The 24,798-nt window shown below is 43.1% G+C and overlaps 2 protein-coding genes across 4 annotated transcripts; one reads left to right on the plus strand and one right to left on the minus strand.

Annotated features, from left to right (window-relative positions):
- The first annotated feature begins 240 nt into the window (after positions 1–240).
- Positions 241–16,674, plus strand: CHERP (calcium homeostasis endoplasmic reticulum protein). Of its 2 annotated transcripts, XM_081313399.1 has the most exons (18): positions 241–378; positions 1,494–1,667; positions 2,334–2,515; positions 3,103–3,240; positions 5,299–5,450; positions 5,957–6,068; positions 6,165–6,254; positions 8,715–8,940; positions 9,331–9,509; positions 9,663–10,092; positions 11,247–11,485; positions 11,792–11,925; positions 12,503–12,589; positions 13,040–13,189; positions 13,793–13,903; positions 14,126–14,220; positions 15,697–15,882; positions 16,426–16,674. In XM_081313399.1, the coding sequence occupies exons 1-18, from the start codon at positions 339–341 to the stop codon at positions 16,428–16,430; spliced, it is 2,730 nt and encodes a 909-aa protein (XP_081169525.1). In that variant the 5' UTR covers positions 241–338; the 3' UTR covers positions 16,431–16,674. The 2 variants fall into 2 exon arrangements, with proteins under 2 accessions (XP_081169525.1, XP_081169524.1); XM_081313398.1 differs by having other exon boundaries at positions 5,957–6,254.
- A 382-nt stretch (positions 16,675–17,056) lies between these two features.
- On the minus strand, positions 17,057–24,685 carry LOC308659615 (uncharacterized protein C19orf44 homolog). 2 transcript variants are annotated; one of them, XM_081313400.1, is made up of 8 exons: positions 24,495–24,685; positions 23,785–24,399; positions 22,929–23,214; positions 21,081–21,148; positions 20,339–20,780; positions 20,147–20,236; positions 19,566–19,732; positions 17,057–17,385 (listed from the first exon to the last, which is right to left on the minus strand). In XM_081313400.1, exons 1-8 carry the CDS (start codon positions 24,573–24,575, stop codon positions 17,302–17,304), a joined length of 1,833 nt encoding a protein of 610 aa, XP_081169526.1. In that variant the 5' UTR covers positions 24,576–24,685; the 3' UTR covers positions 17,057–17,301. The 2 variants fall into 2 exon arrangements, with proteins under 2 accessions (XP_081169526.1, XP_081169527.1); XM_081313401.1 differs by lacking the exons at positions 17,057–17,385; positions 19,566–19,732 and having other exon boundaries at positions 20,347–20,780.
- Positions 24,686–24,798: the final 113 nt, after the last annotated feature.

Here is a 24,798-nt window from a genome sequence, read left to right on the forward strand (position 1 = left end):
CTCCCAGAATTCCTGGGAGTTGAAGTCCAGAAGTCATAAAAGGGCCAAGTTTGAAGACCCCTGCACTAAATGGCCGGCAAAGCTGCCCAGGTTTGCCGCGAGGCCGGTCCGGGAAGAAACAGTCTACTCCACCCTCAACGCTGGCGGGGGGGGAGGAGGAGGAGGAGGAGGAGTTAGCATCTCCATGGCGACGAAGCCGTCAAGAGCGACCTCGAGGGAAGGAGGAAGCGATGTCGCAAGCGGGGCTCCTTTTACGACAGAGGAGCGCTCGGCGGCTGGCGGGGCCTAGTCTGACCGGAGGCGCTCTTGAGTGGTTGTCCTCCCTTTCTTTGACCGCCATGGAGATGCCGCCCCCGCCCCTGCCGCCCCCGCCCGAAGGTGAGTCTACATGACATCTCGGGAGAGTGGTGGGGCACACATTGGGTGTGTGGCTGTGTGTCTGTGTGTGATAAGAAGGGCAGATGCGACTGTCCCCAAACCTGGCCTTATAGTGGGGAGGATGCTTCGTAATAAACGTTATGCCTTTTGGCTTTTGTGGAAGCCAGTCTTAGGGTTAGGGCACTCCGCACATGCTCAGGGGCCTCCAGGGTTCCGGCCAGATAGTAGAAATGACGGTGCCTGACAAGGCCAGGAGGCGTCCACAACTGAAAATGTGGGAGAAACAGTTGTTTAACGTAAGCCACATTAACCTTAGGGCAGGGGTAGGCAACCTCGGCTCTTTTATGACCCCTGGACTTCAACTCCCAGAATTCCTGAGCCAGCCAAGCTGGCTCAGGAATTCTGGGAGTTGAAGTCCAGGGGTCATAAAAGAGCCGAGGTTGCCTACCCCTGCCTTAGGGCCTCGCCCCCTTAACCCTTTCCCGTAGCTTTCAAAAACCAGTAACTTCCTGGGTTATGTCCCTCCGTACACGATGCAGCTCTGGCAGGATTGGCAGATGCCAGGTGGGGTTATGGAACTGACCTGCTTAAGCAGAATATAAGAATAGTTCAGCATTTCTGTACCAACTGTTCAGGCGTTGTTTTTTCTTGGTAAAAGACATAAGTAGTTTGAATGGGTTCTAAGCTCTGAGTAGAGTAGCCAGCACCTAAGGGTTTAAAACACTCAAGATGTTTATTCCTGTAAGAATATAAGTCTAAAGTCTGATCAGAAAAGATCAGTACCTGGTAATTATGAAGGGTTTTTTTTAAAAAAAGTTTTCAATAAATGATGAAATGAAGCGAGGATAGAATGGAAGTGCAAGTGTGAAGTAGACTTCCAGCATCTAGAATGTTTTTTAATATGTCCTACTGGAGAATCAATCTGGCCATTCTAGGAAGCACACTGCCAGATTATATAGGATGTGTTGTCTTTTGCATAATTGGTATCTGTTTCCTGTTTTATTTAGCACTTCTTAAGTCATGTTTTATAGATATGGTGATTAACTAGAGGGGATTTCTTAATTTATAAATGCACAGGGATATCTGCTCTTACTCTTACTCCTCCTTCCTCACAGATCAAGAACTACGCAATGTCATTGACAAACTGGCTCAGTTTGTGGCACGGAATGGCCCTGAGTTTGAAAAAATGACAATGGAGAAACAAAAGGAAAATCCTAAATTCTCATTTCTGTTTGGAGGAGATTTCTACGGCTATTACAAATACAAGCTGACTCTGGAGCAGCAACAGTGTGAGTTAGGGAGGAGGGTGGCAACAGAATTTGCTGTGGATAATATAAACTATATTTTATGAAGCCCGTCATTCAATTGAACTGTTAGGAGACCGATAATTTTTTAAAAAATCTGGCATTCAAGCTATATGCAATCGAAGAGGCTAGATATTGTTGCCTTGATTCTTTATTTGCTCTGTGTCTTTTCAAAAACTGCCTGGAATGTTTTCCTTCATTCTGAAGTTTAAATGGTCTTGGGGGATTGCTGAAGGTTGTAGAAAAGAACAACTAGGTCACTTGCATATTTTGAAACTTGATCCTGATTATTTTAGAGCAAAGCTGCTGCATACCTGTTAATATTTTAGCTGAAGGTCCCCATTTCTTTGGATAACTTCAGAATTACTTGTGCATAGAAATCAACAATAAGTGTAACTTTTGCTGACTAGTTGTAGGTAGGGAAAAGGAGTTGGGAATCTTCATTTCCAAGAAGCCATTTTTAAAACCACTGTCTAGATCTTCACTTCTTCTAGGAAAAAAACCAGTTTTCGCCACCTGGATGAGAAATTTTCCAACTGCAACGTGCTGCTTGCAAAATGTTTAATGGATTGTGATAACTGAGGAAGAGAGTACATGATCCATTATTCAGACATGGCTATCTTAGGGTTCTTCTGTGCTCCTTCTTTACAGTATTGTGCAAGCAAAGTCAAGATATTGAGGCTGTCCCACAGATGCAGCCAATTCCCCAACCACCTTTGGCTCCTGCTGCCCCTATCACCACTCCTCAGGGGACTCCTTCAATGGAGGAATTGATCCAGCAAAGCCAATGGAATCTGCAGCAGCAGGAGCAGCACCTCCTTGCCCTGCGACAGGTATGGATTTGACAAAGTATTGTTGATATGAGACTTAGAATGGGTTTGGTCAAGCCATCATAGATCATGCCAATGGTTTTGATATAACTCTACATCAAAGTTGCAAGGTACTTGGCAAATATTTTATTTCCTGTGGAGGATGCTGTTTATTTAAGAAATAAGCATGCAAAAATGATTCATTCGGAAGTATTTTGCCCAATATATTTAGAATGCAGGCTATTTCAGAGATACTAAAGAACCGTTACCGAGTATTACCTTGTTTTTCTTATACCCTCTACAAAGACTTTCTTTGAAATACGGTGTCTGAATCTACTGAGAATTTAAATAGAATATCTTTTCTGTTGTTTTTGTTTGGGTGGATTCTTCCTTTGTGATTTGGTTTTGGGCAGGTGCAGAGCTTTCTTTGAGGAACAAAAGGAGTATTTTTAGCCACTTTAAAGCTCAAGCAGAGTAAACTGTAGCTTAAAAGAAGGACTGCCTCTGCCATGGATCGTTAAATGTCAGAAGTGTTACAGTCAAACATGACTTCTAAGTAGAAAAATTTAGAAACTCTGCTAAGGGGTTGTCCTCTTTAATTCTCTGTTTAGGAGCAAATCACCTCTGCAATAGCTATGGCTATTGAGCAACAAATGCAGAAAGTCTTGGAAGAAACCCAGCTGGACATGAATGAGTTTGATAACTTGCTACAACCAATCATTGACACCTGCACCAAAGATGCTATCTCCGTAAGTAATGGCAAAATCAGAGCCAGGTGATATCTGGTACAAAGACAAAATGTTTGTTACATGTTTGAAGAAGTCTCTCAAGTGGTCATGAAATTCACTTTAGATATGAGTAGGAGATAGCAATCAAGTCCATCTATTCTGATAATTCTCTAGAGCAGTGTTTCTGCATTGTAGCTTGAAGGTATGTAGAGTACTAATAGTAGAACAATGGAGTGGGTCTGTCGTATCTCAAGCAGATCTGGTATATCTATAAAACTGGAAAAGTTATAAAAATTGAATCAAGGCTTAGAAACTACTGCATTCAGATTGGAATAGCTCAGAAAGCTCTGATATAAACTCTTTAGATAAAGTCAATTCTTGGGTGAAATATGAATCCATGTAATGATTTCCAGTTATTTGTTACAGCTTATAATTTTAGTCAGTGATTTCTACTGTGTTGCCAGGTTCACGATAAAGTTATTAGCATAAAAGATAAACATCCTTTGCACCTTCATGCACCCTCCTTGTACCTCTCATGCGCTCTCCCTGACCTTCACGTGCACCTCCACCCCCACCCAGCAGCTGCCACTTACCGGTGTGGGATTGCAACTTCCTGCCTGCTCCCCCAATGACTTTAGTTATGAGACACTGTAGGAAGTTTCCTAGACTAATGATGGTGGGATTCAGTTAACAACAGCACCAGGACTGTAGAAATTGCTGTTGCTAAGCAATGCAGTTACACTTTACAGTTGCACTGCTTAAGAACAGAAATCACAGTCCCAATTATCACAACTCATAATCTTGACCCTTTGTTTATTTCCTTGTATTTTACTGTTTGTATAGCATTACTTTAAAATCTTTTTTATCTTATTTATACTCCTTCTCTAAAATGTTTACTAGAAAGGCCTCAATAGGTCTAACATTATGTGAGCAGAGAACAAGGATATCAATGACTTCCAAATTTAATCTTCCTGCCTTAATCACTGTATGCCAGGCCATGCAATTGATTACTATTGTATGTTGTGATTAAAAACAACTCTTACATCTTTCTTAGAGGAAGAACTTTGAATTTGGGGAAAGGGAGAGAAAAGACATCATTTGGTACCCGAAAAGCTTTTACTGTCACTTAAACATTAGACTTTCTAGAAGCAAAATAATATGGCCTCGGGGTTGGTTTCCTGGAAACCGTGTGTTACCCATAGCTTTGTTAATTTCTAATTAGTCTTCAGTGTATTAATACTACTACTACTAATAATAAGAAGAAGTAAGTTGGAAGGGACCTTGGAGGTCATCTAGTCCAACCCCTTGCTCAGGCAGGAAACCCTATACCATTTCAGACAAATGGCTGTCCGGTCTCTTCTTAAAAACTTCCAGTGTTGGAGCATTCACCGCTTCTGCAGGCAGGTTGTTCCACCGGTTAATTGTTCTGTCAGGAAGTTTCTCCTTAGTTCTAGGTTGCTTCTCTCCTTGACTAGTTTCCATCCGTTGCTTCTTGTCCTGCCTTCAGGCGCTTTGGAGAATAGCTTGACTCCCTCTTGTTTGTGGCAACCCCTGAGATATTGGAACACTGCTATCATGTCACCCCTAGTCCTTCTCTTCATTAAACTACACATACCCAATTCCAGCAACCATTCCCTATATGTTTTAGCCTCCAGTCCGCCAATCATCTTTGTTGCCCTTCTCTGTACTCTTTCTAGAGTCTCAACATCTTTTTTACATCGTGGTGACCAAAACTGGATGCAGTATTCCAGGTGTGGCCTTACCAAGGCATTGTAAAGTGGTATTAGTAGGAGACAACCAGGCAGAGCCCAGGGGCAGCGGGGTCAAACACATCATCAGTTTGAAGTCACGCCACTCACCGAAGGGACCTAAGTCCAGTCCCACCCTTGAATCTAGTGCCAATTTGCCTTGACCGTTAGTAGATCAAATTCTTGTGTATAGGAGCATGAAATAAATGCGTAGTATTTTTGAGCTCTTATCCTGGCCCTTGTTTTGTTTTGTTTTTTTGCCCCTGCTCTTTTTTATGAACCTGAGCTTTTGTTTACTATGGCAAACTTTCACACCATTTTATGTTCACAGGCTGGAAAGAACTGGATGTTCAGTAATGCCAAATCTCCCCAGCATTGTGAATTAATGGCCGGGCATCTGCGCAATCAGATCACTGCCGAGGGGGCACATTTTGAGCTGCGACTACATTTAATCTATCTGATTAACGACGTCCTCCACCATTGGTGAGAATTGTTTCTTTTTGGGCTCATTCTTAGGTTCTTAGGGCAAACAAATGGATGATGAATGCTTGCTCAAATGCACCTTGAAAGATAGGATCCAGGAGTTACTAATCTGCATGTCCTATTGGCACTGTAGAGAATTTAAAAACACATAACTCTTTGGTTCACTTAGATCGTTCTAGTCATCATTTGTAAAACAATCCGAAATGGTAGCCAAAACTATCAAATATTAAATAAAAATCTTTTGGCTGAAAAACTTCAGCAAATTTTGAAAAATAGGGAACCATAAATACATGAAATTGGCTCTTTCTCTTATTTGGGATATAGGTGTGTTTTGTTTTGGGTTTTTTTGCATCTGTATTAAGGTTGCTTGACAGACATATAGAGGAACCTAGGATGTAGTAAGCTTGCACATGATTTGAAATGCTTTAGATGTCCAGGTCAAGAACTCTACATACTTAAAATAGTCTACTCCTCTAATGATGTCCTTGTTTTTGCCTTGCTTTCAGCCAGCGGAAGCAACAACGTGATCTCCTGGCAGCTCTGCAAAAAGTGGTGGTGCCCATTTACTGCACTAGCTTCCTGGCTGTGGAGGAGGACAAACAACAGAAGATCGCCAGGGTGAGCAGCTCGGCTTTACTTCAGGGGCAGCCAAGAGCTTGCCTGAAGTCCAGCCTGCCAAGTAACGGCCTTTCTCTTCCTCTTGATTTCCCACAGCTCCTTCAGCTGTGGGAGAAAAATGGCTACTTTGATGAATCGATTATCCAGCAGCTCCAGAGTCCAGCCCTTGGACTCGGGCAATATCAAGTAAGTCCTGGCAGTAGATTTTTATTTTTTCCTTAGCAAGGAAAAGCTTGGTAGAAAGAGTGCTGGGTTAGGTTTAGTCTGAGCCAGCTGTTGACCTCAGCTCAGCATTCTTTCTTTGCTAAGAAACATCTTTTTTGATCTACAGTATAAGAAATGTTAATGGCAGGTCTGAAAAATTAAGTAGTGCTAGAGAATTTTGAGATAATGAATACTTGGTGAAATTTCATTAAGGAAGAATATTGCTGCTCACTGCAGCTCATGTTCCAGATTTCTCACAGAATTAAACTCTAGGAAACTACTGTTCACAGACTAATAACCCAATTTTGTATACTTTGCTAGCCAATAACTCTCATGTCTTCAGTCAAATTATCTCTGCGGTTCATTGAGTGCTACTCTTAGGACTCCTCGTGGCTCACGAAGAAAAATGCATAACCTATTTTTAGAACATAATGGTTGATAGTAATATTACAAGTGGCTATGTGATATTACATTGTGTAATATCACTCATTGAAAGGCCTGGGACACTGCCAAGCATTCTGTCAGATAGAATAACAGTTGGAAGGGACCTTGGAGGTCTTCTAGTCCAACCCCCTGCTCAAGCAGGAAATCCTATACCATTTCAGACAAATGGTTGTCCAGTCTCTTCTTAAAAACTTTCAGTGTTGGAGCAACCCACAATTTCTGGAAGCCAGCCATTCCACTGATTAATTGTTCTGTCAGGAAATTGGTGAAATCTTGTTCATAGACTTGAGATTATTCTTAGAGATAAACTTGTTTTCTTTATTTCAGTTTACTATCAATGTACGGACATGTAAGCTGCATTTTTAAAAAATAAAGTTAACTTAGCAACTGACCTAATCCCTATTCATTGTTCCCAACCTAGTGGATTGTTGGATACAAAATTACATGAAGTGGTTGTCCTATTTGAGCAGGAGGCTGGACTAGAAGACCTCCAAGTCCCTTCCAGCTCTATTCTGTTCCTGTTCCTATTCCTTTCTATTTCTATTATTTCTATTCCTTTTTACTGGTAGGATAACTGTCCCAAAACAGGGGTGTCAAACTCAATTTAATTGAGGGCCGCATCAGCATTGCGGTTGCCCTCAGGGGGCCGGGTGGGTGTGGCCAGGGTGGGCGTGGCTAGAGTGCGTATGGCCTACTGGGTGGGCGTGGCCAGCTCTACATCGTTCGCATCAAGGGTGCCTATGGGGCCCTGGGCAGGAGTGGGACAGATCTGAGGGTCTCTGGCAGAAGGAGGGTCTCTGGGCCAGGGCCAAGGCAGTGGGGGCCATTCCCTCACTGTTTCCAGGATGGCTTCGGGGGCCGCATGAAACCACTTTGTGGGCCGGATCCGGCCCCCGGGCCTTGTGTTTGACATGTCTGTCCCAAAACAACAGAACCACATTAATATGGCAAACAAAGTTTGCTAAAGAAATATATTAAAAAAGGGGCTACATCAGATTGGGTCTGTAGAGAAAAGCATGCTGCAATGTATCCTGAAGGTGGAGGCTGTTGGGGAGGAGTTCGGAATACTGTCGAATTCTCCATTTGAAGCCGCCTTCCCTTGTCATGTGACCTGGCGCAGAACATGTGCAGCCTGCCCTGTGCTTCCCAGCAGACGCAGACGCAAATGCTCATGAGGAGAAAGCAGAAATATGCAAACCAAAATGCAGCAATTTCATGATGCAGAATGAAATGTTGCTGCTAATAAAGGCATTGGGCAGCTTCCTGGAAACAATTTGGTGTGTGCTTGCCTTTGATGGAATTATTATTATTATTATTATTATTATTATTATTATTATTATTATTATTATTATTATTATTATTATTAATTCGGTTTATATACCGCCCTACTCCCAAAGGACTCAGGGCGATTTACAAGGGAAAATTGAAAAACAATACAATATAAAATTAAAATTAAATTAAATTAAGTCTAGCATGTAGTATGGCCAGATTTCCAGGAGATACGGGATACATTCCGAAGGAATAAGAGGCAGCTCAGTCCAAATATTTTATGCGAGAGAAAGAGAGTGAAGACAGCCTCTCCCTAATGGTTCTCAGAGTATATGGTAGATGCTGATAGTAGAGTGGTTCAGTTTGGCAAGATTCTATCTATAGATGTGGATCCATAAAGAGTTCAGCTTGAAAGAGCCACCATGTATCTTTCTTGATTTAACATTATCAAGCTTATTTTAATTTGCAGGTACATTGAATTGAAAATTTCAGTAAAAAAAAACAAACTGGCTTTAAGCAACAAATTAAATTATCGAAATACTAAAACCAATCAGGCTGAGTATGTTGCACAAATCTAGATGGTAATTGATCCAATTATGGGTATTGGGTGAAAAGAGCTATGTGAGAGAGAACAAGATCCTTAGTATTGGCAGGACTCTCAGTTTTATGCTGCTGGTACTTTAAAACTTCTTTCCTTTTCCAACCCTCTCTTTCCCGTCACCTTTGCAGGCTACTCTGATCACAGAATATGCCAACGTTGTGCAGCCAATTCAGGTTGCATTTCAGCAGCAGATTCAGAATTTGAAAACTCAGCACGAGGAGTTTGTCAACAGCCTCACACAACAACAGCAGCAGCAGCAGCAGCAACAAATGCAAATCCCCCCACTGGAAAGTGAGGTGAAACCAGCTCCTCCAGCCTCAGCTCCTCCTCCAGCTACTTCCATTGCACAAGCAGGTACAGCTCTTCTGAGATTACAAGAGCTTCTGTTTCTGCAAAACTTCTATAGAATGGCTTCTAATCCAGGGTTCCTGAGCCTTGGCAACTTGGAAGAGATGGACTTCAGCTCCCAGAATTCCCCAGCCAAGTTTAGGTCACATCCCTTCAAGTTGCCAAGGTGGAGAGAAACGCCACTCAACTCTCTGGTTTGGCTGTCTGAGAAGCTTGGGGATGCAGTGAGTGGGCGGTCTGCATATTAGTAGCTGAACTTGATTCGATGAGATGATTCCGTAAAACAAGCTGCCCTGAGCAAAGGTTTGAGGCAGTGCCCCTAAGTGTTCTCCTCTGCTGATTTTACGCCATGCCCAGGGAAGAGGCTGTCCTTCCTCACATTGGGATTTGTTTCAGATGAAGGGAAGGCTCAGCTGCCCCTTGCAGGCTCCACAGAATACGAAGCCACAGGAGCTGGGCCACCTGATCCTGCTGCAGCTGGACCTCGTGGACCTGGGCCTCATGATCACATTCCTCCGAATAAACCACCCTGGTTTGACCAGCCTCATCCTGTCACACCTTGGGGCCAACAGCAGGTACTAGCGGAAGGTCTGGGGTATATAGAGTGGGAAGTATTTCTGGCCATGAAGAGCTCTCTAGCTTGCGTGAAGCAGAGGGCCGGCATCTAGTCAAGCTCTTGGTTTTCTGACCAGCCCCCCCAATCAACTCTTGTGTTTTTCCTTCTGCAGCCCCCTGATCAACCTCCATTCCCACATCACCAGGGTCCTCCCCACTGTCCTCCATGGAACAGTAACCACGAAGGGATGTGGAACGAACAGAGGGAGCCTGGCTGGAACAATCAGCGTGAAGCCCCCTGGAACAACCAACCAGACCCATCTTGGAATAATCAGTTTGAAGCCCCCTGGAACAACCAGCATGAGCAGCCACCATGGGCCGGGGGCCAGAGAGAACCCCCCTTCCGTATGCAGCGCCCACCTCACTTTAGGGGGCCTTTCCCACCTCACCAACAGCACCCTCAGTTCAATCAGCCTCCTCATCCACATAACTTCAACCGCTTCCCACCTCGCTTCATGCAGGATGACTTCCCCCCACGGCATCCCTTTGAACGGCCTCCATATCCCCATCGCTTTGACTACCCTCAGGGGGATTTCCCTCAAGGTGAGTGGATAGTAGGGCTGGTGAGAACTGGGGGTTAGTCTTTATAGCTCTACAGGCGTGGTATCCAGTTTCTGCCAGAAAAGGGTCTGCCTGGTCTCTTCTTTAAAATTCTTGGCCTATTTGAGAAAACCTTGGTCTGCTCATAAACAATGCATTCTGGAAAATGAAAAAGGAGGCAGGTGCGTGTTCCTGCTTAAAATTCTGAATGCCTTTTCTGTAAGGTATGGCTTTTCTAAAGGGATGCGGTGGCTCAATGGGTTAGGATGCTGAGCTCGTCGATCATATGGTCGGCAGTTTGGCGGGTCGAATCCCGAGTGCCGCATAGCAGAGTGAGCGCCTGTTACTCGTCCCAGCTTCTGCCAACCTAGCAGTTTGAAAGCACGTAAAAATGCAAGTAGAAAAATAGGGACCACTACGGTGGGAAGGTAACAGCGTTCCATGCGCCTTTGGCGTCTAGTCATGCTGGCCACATGACCACGGAGTCGTCCTCGGACAAGCGCTGGCTCTTTGGCTTTGAAACGGAGATGACCACCGGCCCCTAGAGTTGGAAACGACTAGCACGCGTGTGCGGGGGAACCTTTACCTTTACTATGGCTTTTCTAAATTGATGCTTGTGGTCATTGATTTTTCTAACCCCTTAAAAAGAAAACCAGGGTCCTTTTCTTCATTGCCCAGAAGTGGTAGGCTTTTAAAACTGATTGTTGCTACAATGATATTATATGACGAAGCGCTGGTGAGCCCCAATGGGTTAGCTTTAAAAAAAAAAAAAAGGCCCAATTCACTGATCTGCTTGGCCTAGAATTTTGACTTTCAGATATTTGCCTGAATCTGCTCTTTGTGCACCCTGTTAGAAACGGGGCTTGCTGGAAAAGGTCCTTGAAATCCTGCAGGTGATACCGGGGCAAGCCTGAGTTTATAAGTCCTTGCCAAGGATAGCTGAAAGTAGTCATAGTTTAGCTAATCTTTGTGAGACAGCTTTGATGTGTGTGAAAAACTCAGGGTGGTGGGGAAGATGGGGAAGAATTTATCTCCATTTTCTAACCTTGTTTCTGTCTGTTTCTGTTCTCTGCCTTCCTCTTGTTATTTGCACAAGTCCCTTTTCAAAAGACTGCCTTGAGTCATTTCAAGTTTGAACTTCTCATATTCTTTTCCAGAAATTGGACCACCTCACCACCACCCTGGGCACCGCATGCCACATCCTGGAATAAGTGAGCACCCTCCGTGGGGTGGGCCACAGCATCCTGACTTCGGACCTCCTCCCCACGGCTTTAATGGGCAGCCACCTCACATGCGCAGGCAGGGGCCACCTCATGTTAATCACGACGACCCCAGCCTGGTGCCAAACGTCCCTTACTTTGATCTTCCTGCTGGACTCATGGCTCCCCTTGTCAAAGTAAGTGCTTTCAGCGATTGATTTGGGAACAACTGAATTACAGGCTGTCCAAGGAAAAGCTGTGTATTGTCACAGGCGTATGGACTTTTCTCCTGAATGGTTGTAGGAGAGGCAAGGTGGCGTCTGGGCTGATAATAATCAGCGTTAGGAACTTAGCTTCTCTTAAGGCCAGGTAAATCATTTCCACCTATGACGTCTCTTTCAGCCAGTTACTGGACGTTTAGCTCCACTTAGACTACAAGATTTTTTTTAAGGGTCTGTTTTTTTACAAGTGCCTCATTTGAATCTGTGCTTTTCTTCTTTTAGCTGGAAGATCATGAGTACAAGCCTTTGGATCCCAAGGATATCCGCCTGCCCCCTCCGATGCCTCCCAGTGAGAGATTGCTGGCTGCAGTTGAAGCCTTTTATAGTCCCCCATCCCATGATAGGCCAAGAAACAGGTAAAAGATTGAGCTAGGCCTAAATGTTCTACAAATTCTGCAGTCTTCCTGATAATTTTGATTTCTGACTGCTCCAGATCTGGAGAATTTCTAGACTCTTGGCATTTTCAGATTATAAGCAGGAAATGCTGTGAGCTTTCATCTTTACAGAGGCAGAGTCTGGTGGGATCCAGAAGGGGCTTCTTTGCTTTTGCATCTGGCCTCTGGAACATCTGGACACCCAGAGTCAGGTCCGCTCCAGTCCTCCTGAACTCCCATTAGAGCTCTACCAAGTTGACTTGGGGTTCTAAAAGGAGGACCTCACGTTGGAGGTGGCTTATAGATTAATATCAGATCCCACCTCCACCCCACCCCCTGCTCATCCTAATTTCCCCCCCCCCACACACACACACACATCTTTTAGCTATCGTAGTTTGTATTTTATAGTTTTGTAGCATTGTATTTATATAGTTTTAATATTGTAAATCACCTAGAATTACTGTATGGTAAAATGGGCAGTCAATATATTTGATAAACAAACAAGCAGACAAGCTGATTTCTCTCTCCCCGCTCCCCTTTCCTACTTGTTTTATTTCAGTGAGGGCTGGGAGCAGAATGGGCTGTATGAGTTCTTTAGAGCAAAGATGCGAGCCCGGCGCCGCAAAGGGCAAGAGAAAAGAAACAGGTAGCAGTTTCATTCATATTATTCTAGTGAAAGTACAAAAAGTCACAGGCAAGGTTGAATTTGTAATGCTGTCAGGACAGTACTGTAGTATATGTGATGTATAAATATGGCACAGAAAAGTTCTGGTTTTGCATGGGTCTAAATTTAATTACAGATAGGCAGAATGCATCTCAATCATAAACACTTTCTCAAACATAAATGTGACCTTATTTTTGGCTGGAAAACACTTGGCTGTGAGTAAGCCCATCTCACTAACAACGTTTACAGGATTGGGAAAGGTATCGAGTATTTCGTCTTCTGCAGATTTTTTTTTGCTTGCCTGTGAATGTTCATCAGGATTGGATCATATTTTAGATTCAGAGTCACTTGCAGCATTCATATTGCTAGACAGGCCTGCTTTTTCAGTAGTCAGTTAAAGTTGTAATTTTGTTTCCTCCTTTTCTGGTGCAGCGGCCCTTCACAATCCCGCAGCAGGTCTAAAAGCAGAGGACGGTCTTCTTCCCGCTCCAATTCAAGATCTTCAAAATCCTCTGGCTCATACTCCAGGTCTCGATCTCGATCCTGCTCCAGATCAAGGTCCTACTCCCGGTCTCAGTCCAGGTAAAAAAATGGGAGGGAATTAGGTTTAGAAAAAGACGGTTGGGAAGATTTTTCTACTTGGCTAGTGTGTGTGCAGTTTTGTACTGCCTCTTAAGGAGCTTGAATGTTATCGTTGGAAAGCTACAGAAGTAGTGTTTGTGTAAGCTGTATCTCTTGTGTTTTCCTCTGGAAGATTTTTTTTTTTTGCTTTAAAACTTCCTGCTGTGTAACAGATGACTTTCATGTTTTGGAGGATACTGTAGGACAAGGGTTGGCAGAACCTGGGGCCAGAGTGAAAATGGGGATCAGCCTAGAATCCCTACATAGCCACAAGAGAACCAAGTCCAACCTCCCCGCCCTTCAGTGCTGTTGGCCCTTATCTAACCAGAAGCAGGTGCCTAGATTGTTAGTTGAGAAAATTCTTGTTCCTATTCCTTTTAGGAATAAATCAGTTTAATTGAACCTTCAGGTGTGGACCTGGTCTTTCACGCCTGAGAGATACCTTCTAATTACTGCCCTAGTATCAGTCAGTGGCTCCAAGGCTTTTTCTTACCGAGAGGGAGGAATCAGGAAACATACAACATGCGTAGAATGGAACTAATTTTTCACCTGTTTGTTTTGTAGGAGTAGGAGCAGATCCCGCTCTTCACGAAGTCGCTCCCGCTCCAGGTCCCGATCAAAATCCTACTCCCCTGGTAGGCGGCGCCGGTCTCGATCTCGCAGTCAGACACCTCCGTAAGATTTTACTTGTTCACTCTGCCAAGATTTTGGTCAGCAGGGGGCAAAACGCTGAAATGTTTGAGGAACTATGTAATACAGTAGTTAAAACTATTTTAAAAATCCTACGTAGATTCTTGGCTGTTGCCACAGTTGCTGTCTTCATTAGTCATTCTTCAGCAAGTGTTAGCCAAGAATATATAAAAGGTCTGATTTATGACATTCTGCTTACTGATGTAGTTCTGCCGCTGGATTGGGCTCCAGCTCAGGACCTCCCATACCAGAATCCAGACTTGGAGAGGAGAATAAAGGACATCAGATGCTGGTGAAAATGGGTAAGAAAGACTGACTATTTCTCTCAGACTGCATTACCTTTCAGGCAGTATTCTTCCCAAATTTGTTCCCTGTATGGAGAAATCACTGCTTTCCCACGTGTGTTGAGGTTGCAGCTCCAAGAATTCTCAGCCATATGTGCAACGAATCAATGAATGCAATGAATTCGGGGACTTCATTTCCAATCAAGTTGGGAACAGTTGTGTTGAGTTTCTTTGAACCAAGATTTGCACAACATGCTCGATCTTTACCTGCAGTTTTCAAATCTTTCGTAACTTGAAGTTTTTACGTCACTGTAATTCTGTAAGAAAACAGCACACTGTATTTGATATGGGAGATTCCAACAGCATGCTTAGGGTTTGCATATCCCATTGACTCAACCATGGATGAGTGAATCTGGGTCCATCCGAATCATTCCTCTACACATCAGGACTGGCTGTACAGGTAATCCCCAAGTTACAAGCGTTCCCTTAGCGAACATTCAAAGTTATGTGATAAGCGCCCCCTACTGTTTATGAAAAGCATCCCCCTTTCCAGACAGCAGTGGCCTGGAAAAGGCCTCCGACGCCCGGATCTCAAGTGTCCCCTGGCATCTTTTCTGGGTGTCGGAGGCCTTTACTGGGCTGCTGCTGCCTGGAAATGACACCGGGGGACACTTCAGGGGGGCTCTGGAGGCCCGATCCAGGCGTCGGAGGCCTTTTCCCACCTGCTGCCACCCAAAAAGGATGCCGGGGTACGCTCCAGTGGGGCTCTGAAGGCCCGTTCTGGGCCTCAGAGGCCTCCTCCAGGCCTCCGAGGTCCAGAACGAAATCCAGGGAGGCAGCCATGTGCTTCTGGACGTCCTTTCTGGGCCTCGGAGACCTCCCTCTGCTCTTGCCGGGAGCAGAGAAAGAAACAAGAGACCCAGAGTGGCAGGATGGGGGGCGAGCAATTGTGGGCCCCCAGGGGAGGGAGCATGAGGTATTTTGTGGGTCAGGGGAGGCCTTGGGTGGTCAGAAGCACTAGGCCCCCCATGGCCTTCCCCACCCAGAGATCTCATGTTCACTTACCAATGCCCATGCATTAAATTAGCAAATGCGTGGGTGAAAGCTGGGAGTGAATTGCATTCAAGGACGAGATTCACTCCTACGAATCCTCGAGTTACAAATGGAATGGGCAGGCTCCATTACATTCGTAACTCGAAGACTACCTGTGTTTTGCCAATAATGGCAAGAATTGCAGTCTTACTCTAGTCTTTCAAAAAGCCTAATTCTTCCAAGTATTTTCCTAGCCTACTTTGTGAAATGTTTATCCAGGATCCTGAATCTACTTCTTCATACAGGATTTCCTCTGCTGGAAGAATTTTCCTGAGGCAGATCTGTACATGGAGTGAGCAAAATTGGTCTGGAATAACTGGAAGTGAACACATAGACATGATTCTGTTGGTTGGCAGCTGGGATACTTTTGTGTGGTTGATCATGCTATTCTGTGTTTTTCAGGATGGAGTGGATCTGGGGGCTTGGGTGCCAAGGAGCAAGGGATCCAGGACCCTATTAAAGGAGGGGATATCAGAGACAAATGGGATCAGTATAAGGGTGTGGGAGTATCCCTAGACGATCCTTATGAGAATTATCGCAGGAACAAAAGCTATTCCTTTATTGCTCGCATGAAGGCCAGAGATGAAAGTAAGTGCCCAGTGTAGCAGATTAACAATAATCGGGGCAAATAAACTTTTGAATACTTTCCATAAAGTTAGCAAGTCTTTGGCTAAAAGGGAATTCTTGGTTTAGGAAGCTGTGTTGGTTGCTTTTGGTACTGATGCTTACCAAGCATCACAGCAAGGTCCTGCCGTGAGCCATCTTTGTCTTTTTGAATGTAGCGTGTGTGCATATTTGAAAGAAATAAAAAGGAAGTATCTACCTTTCTAAGAATAATGTTAAGTTCTTAATGTTTGGACTAAGCTTGGGTGCGTTTGAAAGATGCCCAGTAACAAGTGCATATATTGAAATTGGGGGCAGTGCAAACCAGTAGCAAATCTTTCCCTTTGAATTGGCTATATAAATTCCTAGCATGTACAGGTGTGCAAAATGTTTTGAAACCAAAACTTCAAATGTGACACTGCTTGCTTTTTTTTTTAGCGCTAAAGGGGTTGATTCGTTTCAGAAGTGTTTTCAAGCTCCCCGATTCACAATTTATATTTTTCTGACAATTATATTTTTCTCCTAAAGGCTAATGGTGTTTCAAGTGGAGGAAGCCAGATAACTACCAAGTACTGGGCCAATGAATCAAGAATCTACTGTACATTCTAAAACCCCACGATACCCCTCTGCAGCCATCACAGCTCCATCCAGGACAGAGGGCTTAACCACTCAACAGTTACTTCAAGATGTTTAAGGATTTGTAACGAGAAAAAAAAAATATTTAGGCCTTTTATATTTTTGTATATAAAATCTTAATCCTTTTAAGAATTAAGAGGAGTGCTGGAGACTGACTCATCTGTAGCACCATCGCATTTCCTTGCTTGTTTCAAAAATACGAAGCGCGTTCCTAGAAGCCCTGTCTGAAAATACCTTTTGTAACTCTGGGTGCCCATAGATCAGCACTTCTAAGCAACCTAAAGGCTTGCCCTGTGCAAACTGAAGGAACCATTTTCCTCCCTGTCTTGTTCTTTCACAGCCATCCATTTTGACATAAGGTAGCAACTGTTGTAGACTGACTGACTGTAGCTGTGAAATTTATTCACCTTTCAACCTTTCTGTCACGAGTCGGCTACCATCTTGTATTTACTGTTGCCTTCCAATAAAAACGTTTTTCTATATAAGGATGAGATTTATTAATAGCCGATGCAGCAACAGAATATTTTCTGTCTCATTTGATACTGCCAACCTAGAGGAAGTTTAGAGATTGACTTTAATTTGCAGCACTGAATTGTACATTGCATAATTACATCAAAATGGGGTAAAGAATCTCTTGTTGAGGTTTCTCTTCAAAAATCCCATCTAAATGCATGTTTCAAGTTGTGATTCCCAAGACTTTGTGCTTGACTGAAGAAAGCTACTGCTTTAGCCTTCTAAAACTCTGGTACTGTCCATTTTTTTATGGGCCTAAGAAGCCATTTGTTCTTGTTGTTTCAGCTCTTGCAAGGCTTGTTCCACAGTCAGAGGCAGGGGCTTGTGCTGTTGAATATACTGCAAGAAAGAAAGAAAGCCAGATTAATGTACCAAACCACTCCACGCCCACAGCTTTCTTTACTCTGACCATTATATAATCGGGGCAGTTGGAATTTTTGTAGGAGATGTATTGATGCTGCAGTCATACCAACCCTAGAATTATCTTTAGGATTAAAGGATTAAACTAGCTCAATGTATTTTTTTTTTTTTAATAATAAAAATTCTGCCAATCTTCAAAACTTAAGATTGCAGCACTTTGAAGCCACAAATATGAAATTGATGAACCTAAGCAGGATCTAAAACTATAATAACATAATGGGAAACTCTCAATAACATTCTCATTCCAATGTAAATTATTAATATCAGTATTTAAAAATATATATTCAAATGTAACAAAATGTCTTCACACTGGAAAGATGTGTGCCAAAAGTGCCTTGCTGGATAGTACATTCTAAAACTTCAGTCATTTATCCCAACTCATCCTTAGAAGGTAGGTTTGGCTAAGAAATCTGGGAACGTTCTTCTTGTTCCTATAGGACACTTTGAATTGGAACCAGAAATTAACTTTTAATGCAATGAAGTTCATGTAAAATTAATTCAATATGAAACCACAAGTTTCAATTACTCTCCATTGTACTAAGAAATTTCCACACTTCCTCAGAGGCAGACACATGCATAATGTATTTGCACTAATCAAGGCAAGAGATTACCACGGTATAGCCTGAAATCAAATTCTATGTTCCAGCAGCCCTGTAATTGTCACAGTAGCTTAAACTGTTACAAGTGCTATGTGATACAGAGGACACCTGTCCCTCCAGAGAAAAAGCTCTAAAACACACACCTTTTTGGGTGGAGTGTGCATACAGGTCATGACTGGCATGATTTGGTTTCATTTATTTGGCTGCAACTGTGTGTAGGGCAAAACTGGCTAACTTCATCCTTTACTAAGATGGTAAATGGGATCATGGCTTGCCAATCCCTCATCTAAAAGCATGCATTGAAATGAGCACTTTATTTTTCAAAACCTTTCAGAACAAGCTAATAATCTTTAGATCAGTGTTTTGCAGCCTCAGTAACTTTTAAGATTTGCACTCTTCAGCATGCTGGCTCAGGAATTCTGAGAGTTGAAGTTCACACATCTTACAGTTTCTGGGGTTGAGAAACATTGACCGTCCAGGGGTCTTCAAACTTGGCCCTTTTATGACTTGTGGACTTCAACTCCCCAAATTCCTCAGCCAGGCATGCTGGCTGAGGAATTCTGGGAGTTGAAGTCCACAAGTCATAAAAGGGCCAAGTTTGAAGACCACCTATTAAGAAAATGTCAGACCTCATCTAGTCCATTACTAGAACCAGAATTTTTACCTTCATTCTCAACACTAGTTTGGGCTTCCTAGAAACAACTCAATCATTAAGCAGACTAGATTTAAGTAGCATCGTGCATGAACATGGTCTCTCCTTAAACTTTAAAAAAAATAATACACATGGTTTGTATAAAATAAAAGCAAACTTTAAACTAGATTTGAAGGAACAGCCTTAGCTGCTACATATTAATGAACATTGGAATATGGAGACTACAAATGCAGTGTAAAAAATGAACATTTTTTTTGTTAATATTGTCTGGAACAATTTCACACACATACCTTTGCCTTTATTATTTTTATTATGTACACAAAACATTTGCTTTTATTTTTAGCAAACCAAAAATGAAATTAGAAATAACTTATTAAAAATGTGGATTTAAAAAGCTTTTAAGTTGTTTAAAATTTGTTGTTTATGAACTGAAATTTACCATTTAAAAATTGCAGCTATTGTTACTAAAGCTTGGCCCATTAATGATTCTCAAAAGCGAAAATAGAGATTTTGTTTTATGAGTGATACAGCAACTAAGCTAATTTTCCTAAATTATAGCCACTATTAAGAGGCATCCCTTCACTATATAAAACATTTTCCTTACATGTCCTAAGTACAAGATGTGGGGCTCACAAACCTTTCTAGATCAGCCCTTTAGATCTCAGGAATGAACGATAGTGAAGGACTTAAGTACCTGCAGCATTATTTACATTTTTATTTAAGATTCCATTTCTGGGCTTTTAATGTCACAGTTTCAGAATGCAAGAATAAAACAATAAATTTAGCTTTGAAAAGCTACAACGTGGGTGTTTTTCATGCGCACATAATCTAACTATTACAAATATTACCCTTTTGGCTTCTTCCAAGGTGTGATAGTGATATTCCTCCTCTTCCAGTGATGCCACAAAGGAGTCATGAAGATGTCGATTGATCTCTATAGACTGCTGAATAAGCAGCAAGTTTTGTTTTAACATGTTATTCAAAGCAGAGATAGATGGATTGTACATTGAGAGAGCTGCAGAAGGCAAAAAGATAAGAATAGTTTTAATTGCTCTGACTGGCTACAACTAGGTCTCTCAAGAAAAGCAGATTGATCGCAGATATGCTTCAAATCTAAGATGTTTGCATCTGATAATCTCTACGGATGGAATCACCCCTTAGGGAGGAAATGTGACTCAATGGATTTCAGACTTTGTAAGCATTGGCTCAATTCCTGCTACCTTCATTTAAGACCTTCAGGTATAATCATGGTTGCAGAATGCACCAGGTTGACAGGTTTTAAAATGAGGTTCATTTATGTTACAAATTAGTCAAATGACAATGACCAATCAGGAGGAGCGGTAACAGTTTTGTTCCATAATGAGGTGCCTCTCTGTAAAGTTAAGTAAAATAAATAATGGTGCTCAGCAGGGGCACGGAGAGGTATTACCTTCTATGACTTCCATGTTCAATTTATGGCTGCCAATACACGGAGCTTCAGCCGAGCTTTGTGGTATTGCATAGTCAACAGGAACATCATCTATGTGACAGGGAAGAGACTTTATAGCAGAGGGGACGAGGCAACTGCACTATTTCTGAAAACCAGTCTGCATCTTAATCCACCCCATGCTGACTGACTTACACTCTAACCTATGATAGGCAAGTGAGAAGGAACCGGTCTGAACAGCTGCTTCTTTCACCTCTATCTTCTTTGTGGCTTTGGTGCCCTCGGGTGCCACAGAAGGGCAGCAGGGAGAAGATAAATTAGATTGAATGGAATGAACTGAGGCACCCATCAGGTCATCTGACTTTTCAGAAGACGATTCTCCTCCTGTTTCCTTAGATGTGGGAGAAAATGATGAGGGCTCAAAATCTTCCGAATACTCAGTATTGTTGAGGCTTTCTTCCTTGCAAGGGGAATATCCAGCAGAACTGCTGCTTAGCTGCTCAGATATCTCCGTTTCTTCCAGGTTTTCCTCTTCCTCCAAGGACCCAGCTGAGGTTTTAAAGAGGCTTTGGGGATCAGCAGGAGACAGAACTGTTCCTCCTAAGTTCTTGCTTGACTTCTCAGCTGCTTGTATTACCTGAGAAAGATATTTTTCTATCAGCATGAATCAGACTGCAGCACAAAATGGAAGCTAAGCAAGCAAAAAAGAACACATTTCCTTGTAATATTAGAAAAAAATGAACAGATGTTACAGATTCCTCCATCCTCACATGCTAATTAGAACAACAGGCTGCTTTTTTCTGATAGAATTAGCAGAAAATAATTATGACCCAACAGTCCAGAATCTTTGCTTCTTTAATAAAGGGTCTAGGATGACACAGACTAATACCGATGCACAGATTATTAGTTCCTATTGAAAACACAATAATTGTTTTACCTCTTCTTCTAATTCTGTTTTTTGGTAGGGTTTCAGTTCATCCAGGCTCAAAATATTCACTCTAAAATCTACAGCAAAAAGAAATGATCAATTAGGTTAATCTAGTTGTAGAACCCATGTCCTCCTCTCTTATGAGAAGGCCAAGTTATTTATTTGCTGATATCTGGCCAATTTTGTCATGATTTCCACAAAAAGCATTTCGACATTTGCTTTCTTCTGCTTTTCTATAAGCTGCAGCTCAAAACTGGGAGGGAATACCAAGGCAAAAATATGCATAGGATTTAAGTGCAATGCTTGTTGTGATTCAGGGTCAGCCTGTGGGTTCGGCATTTGGGTCGGACGACTGAGAGGAGGAGGAGGGGGGTGTTGGAGAGGTTGCTGAGGGGGTTGGAGAGCTTGCTGATGACAGCCCTCAGCCAGGCCCCTCCCACCTGGTCACGACGTAGACCCAGCTGTGTGAGCCCTGACAGCGTGGATGAAGATGACCCACAGCTGGCCCTGTTCAAGGATGCCCGACGCAGGAGGCAGTCAATCAGGAGTAAACAGAGGAAGGCAATGGGGCACCTCAGAAGGAGGCAGAGAGAAGCCACGCCCTGAACTGTATAAAAGGGGAATGCGTGGGAGGGCTGGTTTGCTGAAGGCAACCGTTTGAATAGTTCCTTTTTCATGGTTCATGTTTGCTCTCTTTGCTCTGTTTATGTTTTTATGTTAATAAATTTGGCAGGCTTAGTTCCAGCCTCTTGCCTTCTTGTAAAAGGGGTTGTCCCTGCCTTATCTGCAGGGCCGGTAGCAGGCTGGTACAGAACAATGCTAATAATTTAGTTCTCTGAAATCAGAGTACAGTTCTGGAAATGTTTCTAGTGCCAGAAAATATCAGATTGCATAAAATTTATCTTATTTTCTTAATTCTGTAGTACAGCTAGTTCTCAGGTTACAATGGCAATTGGGACCATGATTGCTGTTGATAAGTGATACGGTTGCAAAGCATGATGTTATATAATTGCATCACTTAGTGACAATCCAAGCAGTCCCGGTTGACACTGTAACCCCAAGGAGCATGGGTTGTTAAGCAGTAAGTAGGAGGAATCTAAGGAACATGGGGGTGCTGCAGGGGCTGGGGAGCTCAGGTGTAGGCTATACACAAGTTAAGGGAGTCCAGAGAAGGGGTGCTATAGCACCATGTAAGCACAGGAAGGCCATGGGATGGAAAGTGCTGCACTGTGCAACTGCAGAAGGCTTTTCCAAGGAGGGTATGGCATGGTGCAAGTGCAGAAAATTCAGGAGACTTAACCCATGGACTTTGCTTGTGGGAAGCAAGCAAGCAAGGCTTCAATTGGTAATTACATGACCTGGGTTGTCATTGTAATCGCGAAGCAGGCCCACAAATGCCTGGATTGTGATCACGTGACCATGGAAGTGCTGTGACAAACAGAACTTCAAAGATTGGTCGTATGTGCATTTTTTCAGCATTGCCCTAACTGAACAATTGCTGAACAAATGGATGTAAACCAAGGACTGCCAGTACCTGTTTCTCCAATGGCAACCTTTGGAGAAAAATGTTAAATGGTTTTCCACTCTTTTTAAAAACTATTGCTTATCTTTTACTTTGAGATGCCCCTTTTCCTAAAAGAAATAATCTTAAAGGTCAATTGTGCTATTTCTCCCAGAGACTTTGGACAACTGATGGGGTTTACTGATCTATTTACTTTTGTATAGTAAACACAGATGGGAACTTGGTAGTTTGCTGTACCCAAATACAATAAATTACAATTCAGCAACTTCAGGACCACAATAAGTTTTTACTCCTTCCAAATAGCGTGCCATGACAAAGTGATCTGTTTAACTCACCACTGTTGCTGGAAATATCATTATGTGTATCAGCCACATCTGAGAACAGCTCATCCAAAGATCGGACGATACTCCGTTCAGAAAGAAATTTCCTCTGGTAGTTGGAGCTTCTGTTATGGGTTATTGTATCTGCTATACTGTCTTTCATAGATGGAGAGGAGGAACGAGAAGCTACGTGGCTTGCTCTTGTATCCCTGTTTGGTGAGGAGGGAGAATGGGATAGAAGTCCGTTCACTTGACTTTCTTCAGGCAGAGATCTTGAAGTGGAAGATGTCTCTAGTAGCAACTGGATCAGGATGAATTAATGCAAAAGAAGGGAAACAAGCAGGGAGGGAAGGAAAGAAAATTAGAATATTTTATCAAATCTGGGATTCTGTAATATTGAAAGAACTAAACATGTTCCATGTTTCCAAAATAATTCATTTGTAATAGAAGTTTTTTCAGATGAAACTAAGCAGAAAGGATCTGTGAACATTATATTTATGAGACAAATGACTCACATTTATGTCATTTGCAGTGTCGATTATGCAAACTGCAGTGTCCTGTGATCACCTTTTGCGATCTTCTGACAAAATCAATCGGGAAACCAGTTTCATTTAACAACTGTGTTACTAATTTAGCAATTGCAGGGACTCACTTAACAAATGTAGCAAGAAAAGTCGCAAAATGGGGCAAAATTCACTTAACAAATTTCTCAGCAACAGAAATGTGAGGCTCAATTAAGTTGAGGACTACCTGAACTTGCCAACAAGTTCCAACTCTGAGAAACGTAAACATGGAGACGTAAGTTGGGTCATGTTCTCCTTCACCAACAGTTATCAGTCCAAGTCAGCAAGATAAAAAGAGGTGAAGTTACCTTTCTGTTAGGCTTGAATTTGAATGTATCTTCCTGTCTTTGGAATTCTTGGCAAACCTCTTGTCTATATCTATCCGCATCTTCCTCACTATCACCAGTTATGTCTGCAAGAGTCAAAGTTTTCCTCTGAGCCTTGACATTCTCCTTCAGCCCAGCTGTCTTCTTCAGGAACTTCAAACCACTTGTCCTCAATTCAAAATCATTACTAGATTCACTCAGTGAGAGTTCATTATCCAACACAGGTATCTGCCCGATGCTCTGCTTGGTCTTCCGGCTCTGGATCTTGCTCTCTATTTGCGCCAGCTTGCTGAGGATGGCATTCGATCTCCCCTTGGAGTCAGCACTGAGCCCCACCCTCGTGGCAGGATTGTGCCCCGCTTGCTGGATGTCCACATCCCCATTCTGTGGCTTCTGTTTGAGGAACCGGCTGCCAGGCTGTGCCGGTCGGGTGGTGTCAGCAGGACCCACGTTTTCCAGTCCTTCCCTTCCCGCGCAAGGCCTGCTCGGATCGGAGAGGTTACTCCGGTCACTGTCCGTGGGGAGAACGGAAAGACAGCGAGTGCTGCCACTGGGGGTCCGGGTGATCGGCTTGCTCTGGCCAATCCCTTCTTGCTCCTACAAATCAAGTAAGATTTTAGATTTAGAACCGAAACAGATGGGGCTTGTTCATGGACCAGCACGTTAAGGTAAAACAGCCTCGTCACCATCACCTGCTTCCGTCTCGCGACGGCCCGCTCCCCCGCCAAGAGGGCGTCAGCCCGAGTAAACTCCGGCCAGCCGCTTCTCCGCATAGCTCCGCAGGATCGCGTCCGTCAGCCCTGACCGAGCGCCGCGTTGTTTAGCAACCGCATATACCAGTATCTTCAATCCTAATTTGTCCAGAGCCATCCTAACAGGACTCCCTCATTGGCCGGAGGTTGCAAGCCAATAGCTAATAGGCGATTAAAACAAAAAAACAAAAAAAACCACCCGTGCGTCCGTGAGAACCAATGAGCTAGTAGCTAGCATGAGGCG

The sequence above is a fragment of the Vipera berus genome (genome assembly GCF_964194415.1).
Source record: "Vipera berus genome assembly, chromosome: 1".
Lineage (NCBI taxonomy): Eukaryota > Metazoa > Chordata > Lepidosauria > Squamata > Viperidae > Vipera > Vipera berus.